At 35.3% G+C, this 15,769-nt stretch overlaps 1 protein-coding gene across 1 annotated transcript; it reads right to left on the reverse strand.

Moving 5' to 3' along the window:
* Positions 1–4,593: 4,593 nt before the first annotated feature.
* On the reverse strand, positions 4,594–5,641 carry LOC131624713 (non-specific lipid-transfer protein 1-like). Its single transcript, XM_058895634.1, has 2 exons — positions 5,286–5,641; positions 4,594–4,767 (listed from the first exon to the last, which is right to left on the reverse strand). The coding sequence occupies exons 1-2, from the start codon at positions 5,621–5,623 to the stop codon at positions 4,758–4,760; spliced, it is 348 nt and encodes a 115-aa protein (XP_058751617.1). The 5' UTR covers positions 5,624–5,641; the 3' UTR covers positions 4,594–4,757.
* Between the last annotated feature and the right edge of the window lie 10,128 nt (positions 5,642–15,769).

Consider the following 15,769-nt stretch of genomic DNA (forward strand, 5'->3'; position numbering starts at 1 on the left):
CTGAGGAAAATGTATGAAACTGCCTATCAATTTTATTTATGCAAATAAATTTTTTTCTTTCTTTCTAAATTTATTTGTTTGTTTTCGATTTACATAATCAATTCAATCTAGTTGAATTATTATCTCTTTAAACATTTACATTATACTTTTACTTAATCTTTTTTTTCTTCCAACACCATTGATTATCAATTTCTGACAACTTTAATGCACACTTTTTTCCAAGAGGAATAACATAATGTGGCCCAGGATTTACTAGTTTGGTCATTCAAGCAATAAATTTAAAACTAAGTGAATATTTACCAAAATAATTGGTGAACAAATTCGCACGCCCAGTAGAACATTTGTGCGATTTCTTTTCTTTCATTAAAAAAGTAGTGTATTGTTCTTTTTGTTGTCATTTCCTTTATGTGCTGAAAAAATGTTTTCGGTGTCTGAACTTTTATGCGTTTGAGGAGTAGCAGAACTTTAGGCGAAATGGTTCATCATAAGAACACTTCACTTCCCCTCCAAACACAAAACAGCCTATCGGGATCACCGTCGCAGAGATGGGGACTTAAAATTCCCACAAAACCAATGAACCTATCCTTACCCCAGTATCGAATGAAACCTCTTTACTAGGAGTGATGGCTTCATTTCCTATGGCAACAAGCATCACGACCACTCCCATGGCCAAACATGCGGTCATAGGAGATCTTAGGCCCCCTTGGATGGCTAGTTTGATATTACCACAAGGTTCTAAAGATTTCCCCTATGGGTTTCCAAAAACAATGATGACAGGATAACAGAGGCATGCGTTTACATACGCAGATAATAATGCAACGATAACGTCTTCTTTGGAACCATATACAACCTCAAGGTCTTCTATCAGCAACTCTGGTTAAATAACACAACAAAGAGGGACTAGGATTGCCCCTCTAAATATGCATGCTTTAAACACATATTCCATGATGCCCGCTTTACCCAGCAAATTGGCACAGTGTTCAACCCTGTAATATAAAACAACAACCAAGGTTACCAGCTATTGGCTACCCAAATGAGTCAAATAGATGATTTTTCGGTACTCCTCAGACCCAGGCGCAAATAATTCCCCAAAATATGCAAATTAGGAAAATGGAAGTGCCTGACAATAGATAAGAGAGGCATTTGTAGTTAAGAGAGGCATTTGGCCCGATGGGTCTATATTCTGTGCGCTTCGACCTACTAAACCAGCGTTAGGCGAAAATGTCGTCGCACTAGGTTGAGTATATGTAGGTCCTGCACCATGTAATCCTGCCATATATGAAAATAGCATTCCATAAGGATTTCCAGGTCTCCAACCCTCGAATGATGATGACGATGGTCTTGGGGTTTGTTGTTGATTTGCGAAATTTGCCGCAAAATGTGGTATTTCTGCCGTGCCTGTGAAGTGAGGCACAGTGGTCGAACTGGAAACTGGGATTGTCCCTGTTGGCACTGATGTATTTTCGGGCATGGCCTGGGAACTAACTATGGCCGCAGACCCTGTCGAAGCGGGTATCTCCTGTGCTTCTGACGTAGAAGTCAAAACATTTGTAGTACTTGCTGCTACTGTTCCTGACCCTTGTGGGGGATCTTGATTTCCCCTTCCACTGGTCGAATTGACCATTTTCTTGTTGTACCTTCGTTTAGGAATCGGTTGTGCACTGTTGGTTAATTTACCGTTCCTAAGGTTCATACAATGTCTTGATATATTCTAGACAAAAACAAAACAACAAATTAATGACAAACTGTTTGACACCGTCCCACTAGGCGTGCCAATTTGTTTACGGTGATTTCCGGTAAACAACCGATAGTCCTCCAAACTATAAATATACTTTGGTTACTCGCAGGATCGACTAGATTGATCCTAGGACATAGTCAAATAGTTGTCTCTCAAGATAATTTGGGTCATGTTTGTTGGTCTTTTGCTTCGAAACTTGGTTATAGTATGAACATGTAAATAACTTGCGAAATAAACTAACAAAGAATGTACACAACTGAAACATAAACTGGTTATAAATGTAAGTAAAAACTTTGACGAAAAGATAAAGGAATGTAACTTTCAGAAACGTAAAGTACAGAAATGTAAAGTGCAATAATGTAAAGACTTTTTGAAAAGAAAACTAGAATTGAAGGAAAAAACTGGGCGAAAAGTAAAAGAAACTTAAAGACACTTTGATTCTGTAAATAGAAATACAAACATATTAAAAGTGTGGTGTCATACGTACATTTCTCAGCGAACTCTTTCTCTTAACACTTGATACTTGAGTGATTTGTGAGTGACTTGTACAAAATGAACACCCTGGATCCTGATACTAAGACCCTTATTTATACTAATTCGACCCTAACGGTCCTACGCTAACGAAATGCCACGTTGCTCACATGCATGCGTTTCGAATCCCTAGGGCGCCATCTGTCCTTGTTCGGTTATACAAAATATTTCGAAATTCAAATCCTCCCGCCTGAATTCTCTTTCGATACGTGGCAACGTGATCTTTAGCGAGAATGCAACGAAATACGCTAAGCTTCAGTACCCTTTGTATTTTGAAAAACGCTTAAGTCTCAAAGACAATCTATCTCGATTCAGCTTTGATTTCAATCATCTTCATCATAAATAACATCCTCAGAAATGGCCTTTAAAAACCATTTATTCTCAAGAATGGCCACTGAAAGCCATCTTCTTCTTCGAACTTTAATTCTTCAAGAAGCATATCCTTCAATCGAAATTTCCAGCTAACAATGGGGCAGTCAAAGATCAGCCTCAAAGAGTTGGCAATCGTTAAGCGGAAAGAAAGTGAGACGATAGATGATTATCTAAATAAGTTCAGATTGGTGAAAGCGAGGTGCTTTGCCTAAGTGCCTTAGCACGAACGGATCGAAATGGCTGCATGAGGTTTAAATTATTCTATTTGAAATAAACTAGATACCCAATATGTGAGATATATGGCTCAGTTGGCAGGTAGGGTTAAAATGGTCAAACGCTTAACTGCCAAAAAAGCCAGGTCGACAAGTTTCTTAAAAAAGAAAAAGTTCAGCCAAGACCACCTTACGTCTGTATATTATTGAGACCATCCAACGGGAAAAATTCAGCTGAACCAAAGGATGACAAATTTGTCGCTAAAACATACACTTTCAACGCGACTTAGTGCGACAAAATTTTTGACCTCTTAGTGCGCAAAAAATACTCGAGCGTCTATACGCTCAAAATATGAAAGAGTCTCCACCGAAGTTTTATTTTTAAAGGGAAACTTCGATAAAACCCTTTAAGGTCAATAAAACCCTTCGAAATCCCGTGCCTACGTATTCCCATGTGCAATGAAAAAATAAGAGCCTCATAGTCCATAGGTATAAACATTTCCTTCAAAGAATAGTCCTTTTAAAGTTTTCAGTCCACACTTTTGGTCTGTCACGTCTAACGCCATTATCAAAAGCTGACGTGGCATGCTAGGTGGCAAGAAGCTTACATGGCATGCCAGGTGGCAAGAGGCTTACGTGTCATGCTACTTGGCCAATGTCAACATCTCACTTGATTTCATAAAATTTTGTAGCTAAATAGTAGCTAAAATCGTAACTAATCTGTAGCATATTTATTTCAAAGAATTTTGGGTTTAAAAGAATACAGTATGTTTTAAAAGAAAGTTCTACAACCCTTTTAGATTTCCATGTTGTTGTCTATTCTTGTATGGTCTACTCATGTTATTGATTCTTCATATAATTGGATACGTAACTCACGCACCCAATGTGAGGCGATCATTTCATTTACTTTTCAACATAGTGCAAATTAGTTATTAACTATAGGATGTGATATTGCATTGCAAAATTAAATTCTCATGTTTAATTTCAATGTTGTGGTTGTAGTTTCTCAGCTAACACCACTGTGAACTGATTTATATAGCCAACACCAGTGTGAACTTATTAACACGACAATAAGAAGTGATTTATGAAACTTGTACAGGATAGGAAAAAGGTTAGGATGATGATTTAGTTATGAACAATATGAAACGTGATTGCAAATCCATTGGAACTCCAACTCTACACTCTTATTTACGGGCTCAAGTGTGATGTTGTCCTTTGGCCATGTGGCATGACACGTCAGCATTTTGCCACCATGACATTTCCACGTGGTGTGTCACGTCCGCTTATGTTAATGGTGTTAGACATGAGGGACCAAAAGTGTGAACGAAAAATTTTTTGAGGACTATTTTTTGAAAAAAAAATTTTGAAAGACTAAAAACGATGTTTAAGATATTTAGAGGGACCATAAACTTATTTAACCCTTTAAAAAAATATTTCTTTATGTAAAAACTAGTTTTTATTTATTATTATGATAAATAAATAAATAAATAATATTCGAAGGTATTTTAATTAAAAAAAATTGATATACAATATTTATATAAAATATTTTAACATTGGTTGTGAATTACAACCGTTTGATATTTTTAATATGTTCGATTTTTATTTTATATATAAAAAGAGAGAGAGAGAAAGAGAAAGTGAGAGTGAGAGTGAGAGTGAAAGTGAAAGTGCATGTCTATTATATAATCAAACTATTGATCTTATTAAAGTTAAGAAACATTACATAAAAGCACATATAATAAGTGTTTAACAACTTAGTGATACTCTTAAATAAAAGACGAAACTAGCTTGGCCATAACCGTAGACCTAGTTCCTCTTATTATTCTCTTTAAAAGTTTATACTAGTAGTTCCTCTTATATAATTTCTTGTCGAAGATTCATCTCATCATTCGCAACATTCCATCTTACCTAATACTGCAACAACAACAAAAAAATACCGAGATCATTATTGGTATGAACAAAATAGATATACTTATTTGGAATCACAAATAAAATGATATACTTTTGTCCATGCAACAACATTTTCTCTAGCTATCACATATTGTTAAGAAACGTGTTTATGTGTTTATGTCATATATTGATTGATGTGAGACTCTTAATACATAAAGTTTATTAGAAAATAAAATTTAGTATTTTTGTAATATCATTTGTTTTAATTTGTTTGATCCAGTCATATGATACTTTTATGAATCTAACATGAAATAATAATGAAGAAACAAGATATACCAATTGAAAAAATAATGAAGAAACATCAAAACTCATATTAACATATTAATTTCTTTTCTGCTTCTAATATGAATTTTTTGAAAATATTTAAAGGTGGCGGGTTTTTACCATTTATAAAAAAAAAATTACTATAATAAAATATGAAATATATATAATATTTTACAAAAATATATTATCTTTAGATAATAGATATGTAAAACATATACCTAGCACAGTTGGTGGAAGCACTAATCTTGTAAGGGATATTAACCCCACATTTGCCGGGGAGTGCAGCAACATAGCCTACATTGATTCTTTTGAGAGAAGCAGCAGCTGACTTCAAGCAAGAGCAAGCGGCACGACGGTCAGCCGTGGTCCTAGCCCCGTTAACTAACCCTCTAATGCCATAACAACAACGCGGCGAAACAGCACCACCATTCTGAACATAACCCATGCATGGCACAAGGCTACTAGTGACTTGTCCACATGAAACTGCAGCACCATTTTGTGCATACAGCAAAGTGATCAACATCATAACAACACATGCTAACTTGAAGTTGCCCATTGATGGTAAGAAATTAAATTGTTTAATAGAGTGAACGATATAGGTATGAGTTTGAAGCATGGTGGTGGGGGTTTATATAGTCATTTTGAAGAGTGTTGTTGAGTTTGGTGGTGGTTGTGTCTCATTTAATGGGGAGACACCCCAGACTATTATGTGACACTTACAACATGCTATCTTTAAAGAAGAACATGATATAATAATTTAAATATGAACTTTTTATGATAAGATATTAAGAGTTGAGAAGATACACTTAGAGAACGATGAATCTCGTTGAATATTTTTATCTAACTTTATATTATAAATTAGGTTAAATTACTCCTAAGGTCCTTTAAATTATTTAATTGTAACAGTTTGGTCCTTCATGTTATTTTCGCTACAACTAGGTTCTTTATGTTATCAAATGTGTGCACCATTATCCTTTTTTATCCGAGAAAATATGTAAATTGTGGATGCAATTATTTTGAGGGATGTAAAAATAATGAAGTGTTTCCAAAAACACAACAATCAACATTTCTAAATGATTAAAATGAGAGAAAAAGGAGGTAGATATCACCCAAAAGGACCAAGTTGTTACAAAAAAAATTTGAAGGACTAAACTGTTACAGTTAAATAACTTAAAGGACCTTGGGAGTTATTTAACCTATAAATTAATACATATACATTGTCATTATAAAGAGTTTTTATTTTAAAATATTTGATTTTTATTATTTTATCATCATGTCTTATAAATGATTATGATGTATGAAAAAGTAAAACTTTCAAGAGATGTGCTATTTTTACCCTCTTTTTATACACATGGTATCCTACACCGTATAAAATTGCAAAGCAAAATATAATTGCAAAAAACCAAAGAATGATAAATTATTAAAAAATAAAATTGGTATCATGTATAGGTACTATTATGGTGAAGGGTGTTTGAAATGGTGTCATCATATCATTTATGAACTTTCAACTATGCTACTGTTAATTTAGAAAATTCATTATGTTAGCTCGAAAAAAAAAAAGGTCCAAACCTTTGCACAAGCTAAGTGTGAGTTTTTATACTTTTCAACCACAATTAAGGTTTGAGTCAAAGTACAAAGGCTCCACATATTAAAGGTTTTAGTATGGGACTTAGCAAAATTTCCAAAAGTTTAGAAGATGTTTAGTTCGACAGATCGAAGGATGTTCGACCAAGGCAAATTTCAAATTAAACCGAATAACGATTTTTTAATCCTATCTAAAATCACCAGAAACACGTGGAGATTGACTGAAGGCAGGTACAACGTGCAAGAATCACGCGTCGAATGGAGGATAGTTGAAGACAATTATGTTACAAATATTATAAATAGAGGTTCTAGTACTATTGGGATTGGAGGTGGCAAAATCATTGTAAAATTCAATACACACTCAAAGTACCTAAACATAAGCGAGAAACGAGTCAAGGAAGAAAATGTTTGAAATTGCCTACCAATTTTATTTATGAAAATACTTTTTTTTCTTTCTTTCTAAAATTTTTGTTTGTTTTTTATTTACATAATCAATCCAATCTAGTTGAATTGTTATCTCTTTAAACATTTACATTATACTTTTACTTAATCTTTTTTTTTCTTCCAACACTGTTGGTTATCAATTTCTGACAACTTTAATGCACATTTTTTTCCAAGAGAAATCACATAATGTAGCCCAGGATTTACTAGTTTAGTCCTACAAGCAATAAATTTAAAACTAAGTGAATGTTTAGCAAAATCATTGTGAACAAATTGGCATGCCCAGTGGAACATTTGTGCGATTTCTTTCATTTCATTAAAAAAGTAGTGTATTGTTCTTTTTGTTGTCAATTCCTTTATGTGCTGAAAAAATGTTTTCGATGTCTGGACTTTTATGCGTTTGAGGAGTAGCAGAACTTTAGGAGAAATGGTTCATCCTAAGAACACTTCACTTCCCCTCCAAACACTAAAAAACATGTTGGGGTCACCGTCATAGAGACAGGGACTTAAAATTCCCACAGAACCAATGAACCTATTCTTACCCCAGTATCGAATGCAACCTCGTTCCTAGGAGTGATGACTTCATTGCCTATGGAAACAAGCATCATGACTCTCGTAGCCAAACACGTGGTCATAGGAGATCTTAGGCCCCCATGGATGGCTAGTTTGATATTACCATAAATTTTAAGGATTTCCCCTATGGGATTCCAAAAACAATGATGGCAGGATTACAGAGTCATGCGTCTACATACGCAGATAATAATGCAACGATAATGTCTCCTTTGAACCCATATATAACCTCAAGGTCTTCTATCAGCAACTCTGGTCAAATAACACAACCAAGAGGGACTAGGATTACCCCTCTAAATATGTCTGCATTAACCACAGATTCCATGATGGCCATAAGGCAATAAACATATGACTGTAACCATGAGATGGTTAATATGTTTATCCGGCAAATTGGCACGGTGTTCAACCCTCTAATATAGAACAACAACCAAGGTTACCAACTAATGGCTACCCAAATGGGTTGAATAGATAATTTTTAGGTACTCCTCAGACCACTATGCCATAAAAGACCTACGACAGCGTTTTTTTTTTGGCTTTAAAAGCGCTGCTGTAGGTGGCGCTGCTATAGGTTTTAGCAGCGCTTTTGGTTTAGGCAAAAGCGCTGGTGTAGGTAGGCTTAAGGCAGCGCTTTTTCTTAAAAAGCCTTTCATATATTGGCATAAGGCAGCGTTTTTTCTTAAAAAGCGCTTTCATATCTAAGCATAAGGCAGCGCTTTTTTGAAAAAGCGCTTTCGTAGGTGTTTTTATAAAACCTATTATTTTTATAATTTCTAATATTTTGACATATCTCAAATTCTCACAAATATTTTGAGAAATATATTTATTATATTAAACAAATAAAAATTAAAAAAATATACATTTAATATGAAACATTTTATGAATTGAATCTATAAGTATTGCATATTGTAGCAACCTGCCCTAAAAATAAAAGATTTAGAGTCGCCACCTATTCTACCAAGGCGAATAGGAAACCTCGCGCAGTTAAGAGATCAGGGTAAGATACTATATTCAGGTCGAGGGAAGGTGTTAGGCACCCTCAACCCTTTCCAAAGGTTTGCATTATAAAGCTAAGGTTTATGGCTAACATAAAGAAAGATGACAGACAATTAACAGGGTTAAGGCAAATAATTAAGATTAAAGGTTTATGATTTAAAGAAGTAAAATCGGGAAAAAATAAGATTTGTGGGGAAGGGGACTCGACTTGTTACCAAGTGCCTACGTATCTCCTTAGGGAGAATCAGAGTCAACGTAGTTCGGGGACAGCATTGTACGCCTTAGAATTAGAATTTGATTGTATTTGAAGTTGTTTTGAAATGCCTATGATGCGTTAGGAATTTGAAAGGTTTGTTTGGAAGTATTTTAAGATTTGGGCGTACAACCCTGGTTTTAATTTGTTACCATTAGTTGCGATAATCAATAGGTTTGATTACTACGGCTAACGGATTAAAGGGAGGATTGCTAACCACTATAATCGATAGATTCGATTATCACGAATAGCAAATGTGCGTATTTTAATTATCGTTACTCCTCATAATCGATAGATTCGATTACAAATAATAACGAATTTGATAAAGGGAAATGCTAATCATCGTAACCAATAGCTTTGGTTAAAACCATTTAGCAAAATAAATTGTGTATTGATTTATATTATTTTAATTAATTAAATAATTAAATGATTGATTATTACCCATCGCTACCAATAGATTTAGTCGAAACGAATAATAGATTAAATCCTATTATTTTGGCTAAAAAACTAATGGGATTGGAAAAACCCTAAAGCCTTGGTAACAAATGATTCTATAATTTAAGTTAAATTAAAATAAATTAAATCGAATAGTCGAGATAATCGGGACAAATTCTAAACCCTAGTTAGGAGCCTAACCCTAATTTATACTTAACCCTAAAATAGATTAATTAAATTAAATTAACTTTTAATCTAAATAATTAACATAATAAAGTAAATAATAAAATAAATATATAAAGAAACCTGGCAGTAATCATGTACGTTGAGGCCTTGAGGGTGCATGATGGACCTTCAATCTCTGGAACGTTAGATCTTATACAGGCTCGATCTGATGGTGTTGGATTGAAAGTGCGTGGTAGGAGGGCATAGGCTTGTTGCGTGGGATTTGAAAACCAACTAATACATACAGTTTATTAAAAATATAGTGTGGAGGGTAGGGGTCGAACTCACTCCCTCTTGGTCCTGGGTTCACACGTTTGGCCTTCCATTCTGAGCTGCACATGTGATATTAACTTAGGCATGAATAAATAAATATTAAAAAGAATGTGAATGATCAAACAATAGCCAGGCTGGCCCACGCGCGCATTGACCGGCGAATGAGGAATGGGGAGAGAAGATTGAAACTTTGACGGCCCATTCACGCCTGTCCACGTGTTTCTTGAGAATCCTCCTTGCTGGTCTTCATCTTCTCCAATTAATAACCCAGATTTGCTAGGAAGTTGGTGCCATCTTGCTACGCCATTATCATAGCTAAATAACCTGCAAATGAAAACTCACAAAAACAGCCATGAACGAAATAGGAGCCAACCCAGATTGACTAAAAGTGACGCTACGAACTCAATGGAATACTTATTTTTTTTCCTGAAACGGCCTGCAAATGCCAGCACGAACCGACACAAGCTTGGTGCCCTAATCATGGCACATCACGATCCCTGCGTGAAAACTTCGAAACAATTGATCCAAACTCCTATTAAACATCCCAGAAACTAAAACAAACGGTTAGATTGAATCAAGACACGATAATATGCGTAAAACGAAAATTAAACATGAAGGAGCATGACTAACACGAGGAACACGTTCTGGACAGCATGGGACACATGTGATGATCAATACTTACCCTCTTTTACCTCATAAATAGGTTGGAGCAATTACTTGGTACTGATAATGGTTAGAACATGGGATATGGAATTGCACCTCTTCTTGAAAAAAAAAGTTTGAAGTTTGAATAGGGTTATGAGGTTCTAATTTTTCGTCCCCTTGTCCATTAGGTATCTTGTCCATATTTATATGAATGTAATTAGGTCAAATATTAGGCTTGGGCTTCAAGTTTTTGATGAGGAAAAAATATTGAAAATATTTGACTAAAACTTATATGAAATCTTGCTATTTTTGGTTCCAATCATTCCCATCTCTTTCCAATCACCATATATGATTTATTTGAGTTTTAAGAATGATCTTATGATTGACAAAATTAAATCATGCACCAATTTGATTTTATTTCATTTTTCCTTGATTTAATTTGAGTAAAATCAAAAAATAAATAAAATAAAGACCCAAATAATAAACCAACGAAATTCCTTGGCCCTCAAAGTGTTTCTTGGGCCCTTATATGATAAAAATAAAGCCCCATGATTTAATTCATTATTCTTGGTATTTTACTTGATTTATTTGCTATTTATATGAATAAACTTCAAATAAATATAAATAAAAATTCCAAAAATATGAGAATGGTTTTAGAGGTCATTTTATGGGTCATGGACATGTTTGAAGTGAAAATGTTAGGCCCATCAACCAAGAAATCCAAAATTCTTCACTTAGGATTTCATGTATTTCTTGAAATTTGGTCAACTTGTACACCTCGTATCTCTCTCAATTCTGATCCCATAATGGTGTTTTAGGACTTTTTGGAAAGCTCAAAGAATCCTCTAAATGACCTTTTTGGTTTCATCTCAGTTGAAGCTTCTATGCTCAAGTTATGAGCTTTGACCCAAAAGGTGTTTTTGTTGACTTTTTGGAGGACCTATAATCTCTTTGACCATATCTCTTGAATGAAGCATTTCTGGCCTTGGCTTGTGAGAGACAAAGTTGTAGAGAATCAAATTTCCTTCAAAATAGGCTTTTAGTGAGAAATTTCTGATAAAGTATGAGAGAGTTATGCCCAGTCAAAGTTGAGTTGACTTTCTCCTAAAGAAACCCTAATTTGAACCTTTTTGTATTTGTTCATTTCTGAGTTTCTATTGATAGATCATGAATAACCTTTGATCAAATGATGGATATAACCTCACATACTTGATGTTTACCAAAAATCTTGAAGTTTGACTGTACTTTGACTATAGTTGACTTTTAGGTCAACATAGTCGATTATTGATCATCTGAGCCTTTGACTGGGAAAGCCTTGGGATTGAAGTTTGATGGAGATACTTTGATATATGAGAGAGTGACCTGAATAAGCCTTTGAAACTTGAGCCATTGAAGATGCATAGGGGAGCCTTTGATTGAATATAAGAGGGCAAATTTTGGGGTATGACAGCTGCCCCTGTTCAATCTTCTTAAACCTGCAGAGTCAGATAGGCACGTCTGCCAATCGTGATCTAAAGGCAGAAGATGATTGAACACTGAGAATACCCTAAAATTTGCATTTGTCGGGAAGGATTTTCTGCAGGAGATGGGCTTAGAGATGCCATCCGAGGTAAATACCCCTCTTTTTCTTGGATGTGAAGCAGATACTTTTGAAAGGGACCCCTGTGTTTTGGTTGTAACACGGCCTAAAAAGGCAACCTGAATTTTGTGCAATGTTATGATGCATTCGATGTATGATGCAGTGAGCTTCTCAAAATAAATGAGAGCGATGTATGCATATGCATTATGTATGAATGAGGTATGTTAATCGAATGATGCATGATTGTTAGTTATGTTAGTTGAAGTTAGTAACCTTGGAAAAGACAAAAATAGAACCTTGTTTGTTATTGTTGAAATCTTGAAGAAGATCACTGCCGAGGGACTAACGTGATATGACATAACTTATTGCGCTCAGGGACTAACGCAATAAGTCATGGTTGGGATTGAAATTAAAATTGAAATTGAAATGAGTCTTGGTACTAACGTACCAAAGAACTCGGTGCCATATCATCGCTAAAGGACTAACGTGATAAGACGTAACGCAAAGGTCACGATTTAGATTGAAATTGAAATTGAAATGAGTCTCGGTTACTAATGTACCAAAGAACTCGGTGCCATATCATCGCTAAAGGAATAACGTGATAAGACGTAACGCAAAGGTCACGATTTGGATTGAAATTGAAATTGAAATGAGTCTCGGTTACTAACGTACCAAAGAACTCGGTGCCATATCATTGCTAAAGGACTAACGTGATAAGACGTAACGCAAAGGTCACGATTTGGTTTGAAATTGAAATTGAAATGAGTCTTGGTTACTAACGTACCAAAGAACTTGGTGCCATATCATCACTAAAGGATTAACGTGATAAGACGTAACGCAAAGGTCACGATTTGGGTTGAAATTGAAATTGAAATAGGATTTGAAATAGGATTGAGATAGGATTGGAATAGGATTGGAATAGGATTGGGATAAGATTGGAATAGGATTTGAATAGGATTGAAATAGGATGGGAATAGGATTTGAAATAGGATTGAAATAGGATTTGAAAAATAGGAGTTGGGAAATTAGTTTGGAATAGGAATTGGAATAGGATTTGAAATAGGATTTGGATTTTGATGTAACAGTCAGACGGGAACTGACTACCAGACGGGAACTGGATTTAATGTAACAGTCAGACGGGAATTGACTACCAAACGAGAACTGGATTTGATGGTTTTCCAGGACGAGAACTGGACTTCGTAAGGATTTGGATTTGCAAATGAAAATTGGGCTTTTATAGTATATGAATGTACCAAATGATATGCATGGTTTGATGTTGGAGTGAAGCGACATGATTAATGATTTATGATGACTTGGATGTTTTGATATATGGGATAATGCTTATGCTCATGCATATGTTGGTTGATGTAATGAGTGGAACGAAACAATGTCTTTTATAAGACTACCTGAAAAGGTTTCTAGAATGGATGTGAACAGAAGACTACCTGAAGGGATTCCTGAAAAGGATGCCAAATTGTTTTGAAAAAGACTACCTGAAAAGGTACTGTGTAATGTGTCAGCCATTGTATGTAATGAATGAGTTATACGTACTTGCATGATACTCCAATAATAGGTTGTTGATAACCAAAGCGTACATAGTTCGCTAATGTTGTAAGGTTGTTGGATGCTAGCGTGATTTCCAAATAATTGTTTTTTTGAACTTTGAAGATCGTAGTTAGGAGAAAGATTGATTCGAGGTTGTAAAGTATGAAGGCGCCTTTTCCTTTTGTTGCGCGTCTTATGGATTTGATATCCATTGCCCCAATTTCGTGGGAAAAAAATGCTTGAGGGAAGTGCCCCAGGAAATAGCCTTGTCATATGTTTCGACGTTTAGATTGAAGGGTGCGCCCTTGATTTCCGGGATATGGAGGGTTATCCATGGTGTTCTATCCTTTTGAATTTATCCCATGCTTGACATGCCCCTGATTGAGATTGCTTCGAGATGTGACCCAAGTCAATTGAACCTTAGGAAGAATGCCCCTAGTTGAGATTGCTTCGAGATGTGACCCAAGTCAATTGAACCTTAGGAAGAATTCCCCTAGTTAATAGGTTGTTTGGTTGTATGCCCCTGTTTAGGAAAACCCTCTGGACGTGGTTTCCCCATTCAAGAGTCTTTATCAGAAATGATCACCTTTGTGCTAAGTGTATATTCGTAGATGGAGTTGTACCCTTTGGGAAGTAACTCTAATGTGATGAAAATGCAAGTTTTGAAATTGAAGGAGTGGATGATTAAAAATGAATGCTTGAAGGAACGCAGTGGTTAAAAATAATTTTAACAAACCTAGGAGTCAGTATAACAAAATCCTGCTTAATATGCTTTCGTAGTTGACCTTGCCTCAATTAGGACTTTTGAATGTTGTAACTTGGCTTGGTTCAAGGTTTAAGAAAAAACGGATATAAGGCTCAAAATTTATTTAACCCACCCATTTCTCCTTGATGTTCTCCAAGTCCTAAAAATTCGCCTAATCCAATGAATGTGCTTTGTTTATAAGAGAATCGTTTCAGTTTTGATGTTGAGCAAAAGCCTTAGTAGAGATCCAAGCATTGATGGAAAAGGTTGTAAAGATCCAAGCATAGATGAGAAGCTTCGAGAATTCAGCAGTCACAAGATTGTACTTTGTTTTTTGCCTTTGTTTTGTTTTTATCCCTTATTTTTGCATGAACCAATTCCTTTGAATTTGATCCATCGGATGCCCTAATTTTTGCCTAAGTCGCTTTTGTTTTCTTTCATGGAATTTTTCCATTTTGATTTAGCGGGCGTTTTTCTCCTTTTTTGTTTGAATGCTCCTTTTGAAATATTGATCCTTGGATATTGAATGTTGTGACTGCCATGTTGACGTTGATTTGTAAGCTTTGACTTTGATATGTCCTCGATCTTGAATGATGTATTGAGGAAAAAGATGTTGTGAATGTTATCTTCATTGCTTCCTCAATCTTGGATGAACGCGAGGAAGGATATGTGCCTGAACTTTGCTTGAATCCTTGCTTGGATTGATTGATTCTCTTGACAACCAAAGTACGCCATTGAATTAATCGAAATCTACCCTGCCCCTGGTTGAAATCAAGGTTTATTTGAAAAGTAGAAACAAAATCCAACTCCTGGCTCGAGGGGGTAATGAGGGATTAACATCCTTATATCTCCACTGTTTGGGAATTGAAACAATGCCTGTACATCGTCGGTTCGGTCTTACCTTGAAAGCATACGTTTTGCGAGACTTAATTATTTGTATTCGTCATTCTCCCTTAAGTTTGTTAATAATTGAAAGTCGAGATTGAAATAGAATAGAAGGGTGCGAGTGGAAAGTCATAGTAGTGAGCGAATGAATTGATTTCCAAAACATGCATGATTATTTTATTGAATTACCATTCGAAAGGTACAACGTTTTACATCAAATAACATTTTGTGATCGTAGAGGTTACAACTTGAAGTGATAAACCTATTAATCCTAAGGGAAATCTCCTTTGCGAATCTGTCGACTTTGTTTTACTCCTTAGTTTGTGGACTTATAGAAGTGAGGGGTAATCTCGAATTATCCTTGGGCACGTCGAATTGTCGGGAATAAATTGTTAGCGGTGGGTTTTCGTCGTATCGGAACTTCATGAGTTTCCTTTGACTGAACCTCTTTTGCTTTTTCTAAGGATAGTATCATACCGTTCGCGATCCTCGGGGTTCGTAGATTGATAAAGGAAATTTAGGGCCCTTT

This window comes from Vicia villosa, unplaced genomic scaffold, assembly GCF_029867415.1.
Source record: "Vicia villosa cultivar HV-30 ecotype Madison, WI unplaced genomic scaffold, Vvil1.0 ctg.000150F_1_1_1, whole genome shotgun sequence".
NCBI lineage: Eukaryota > Viridiplantae > Streptophyta > Magnoliopsida > Fabales > Fabaceae > Vicia > Vicia villosa.

Bases quoted from the DNA above. Each gene is read 5' to 3' on its own strand.
- LOC131624713 (XM_058895634.1), bottom strand. From the start codon at position 5,623: ATGGGCAACTTCAAGTTAGCATGTGTTGTTATGATGTTGATCACTTTG.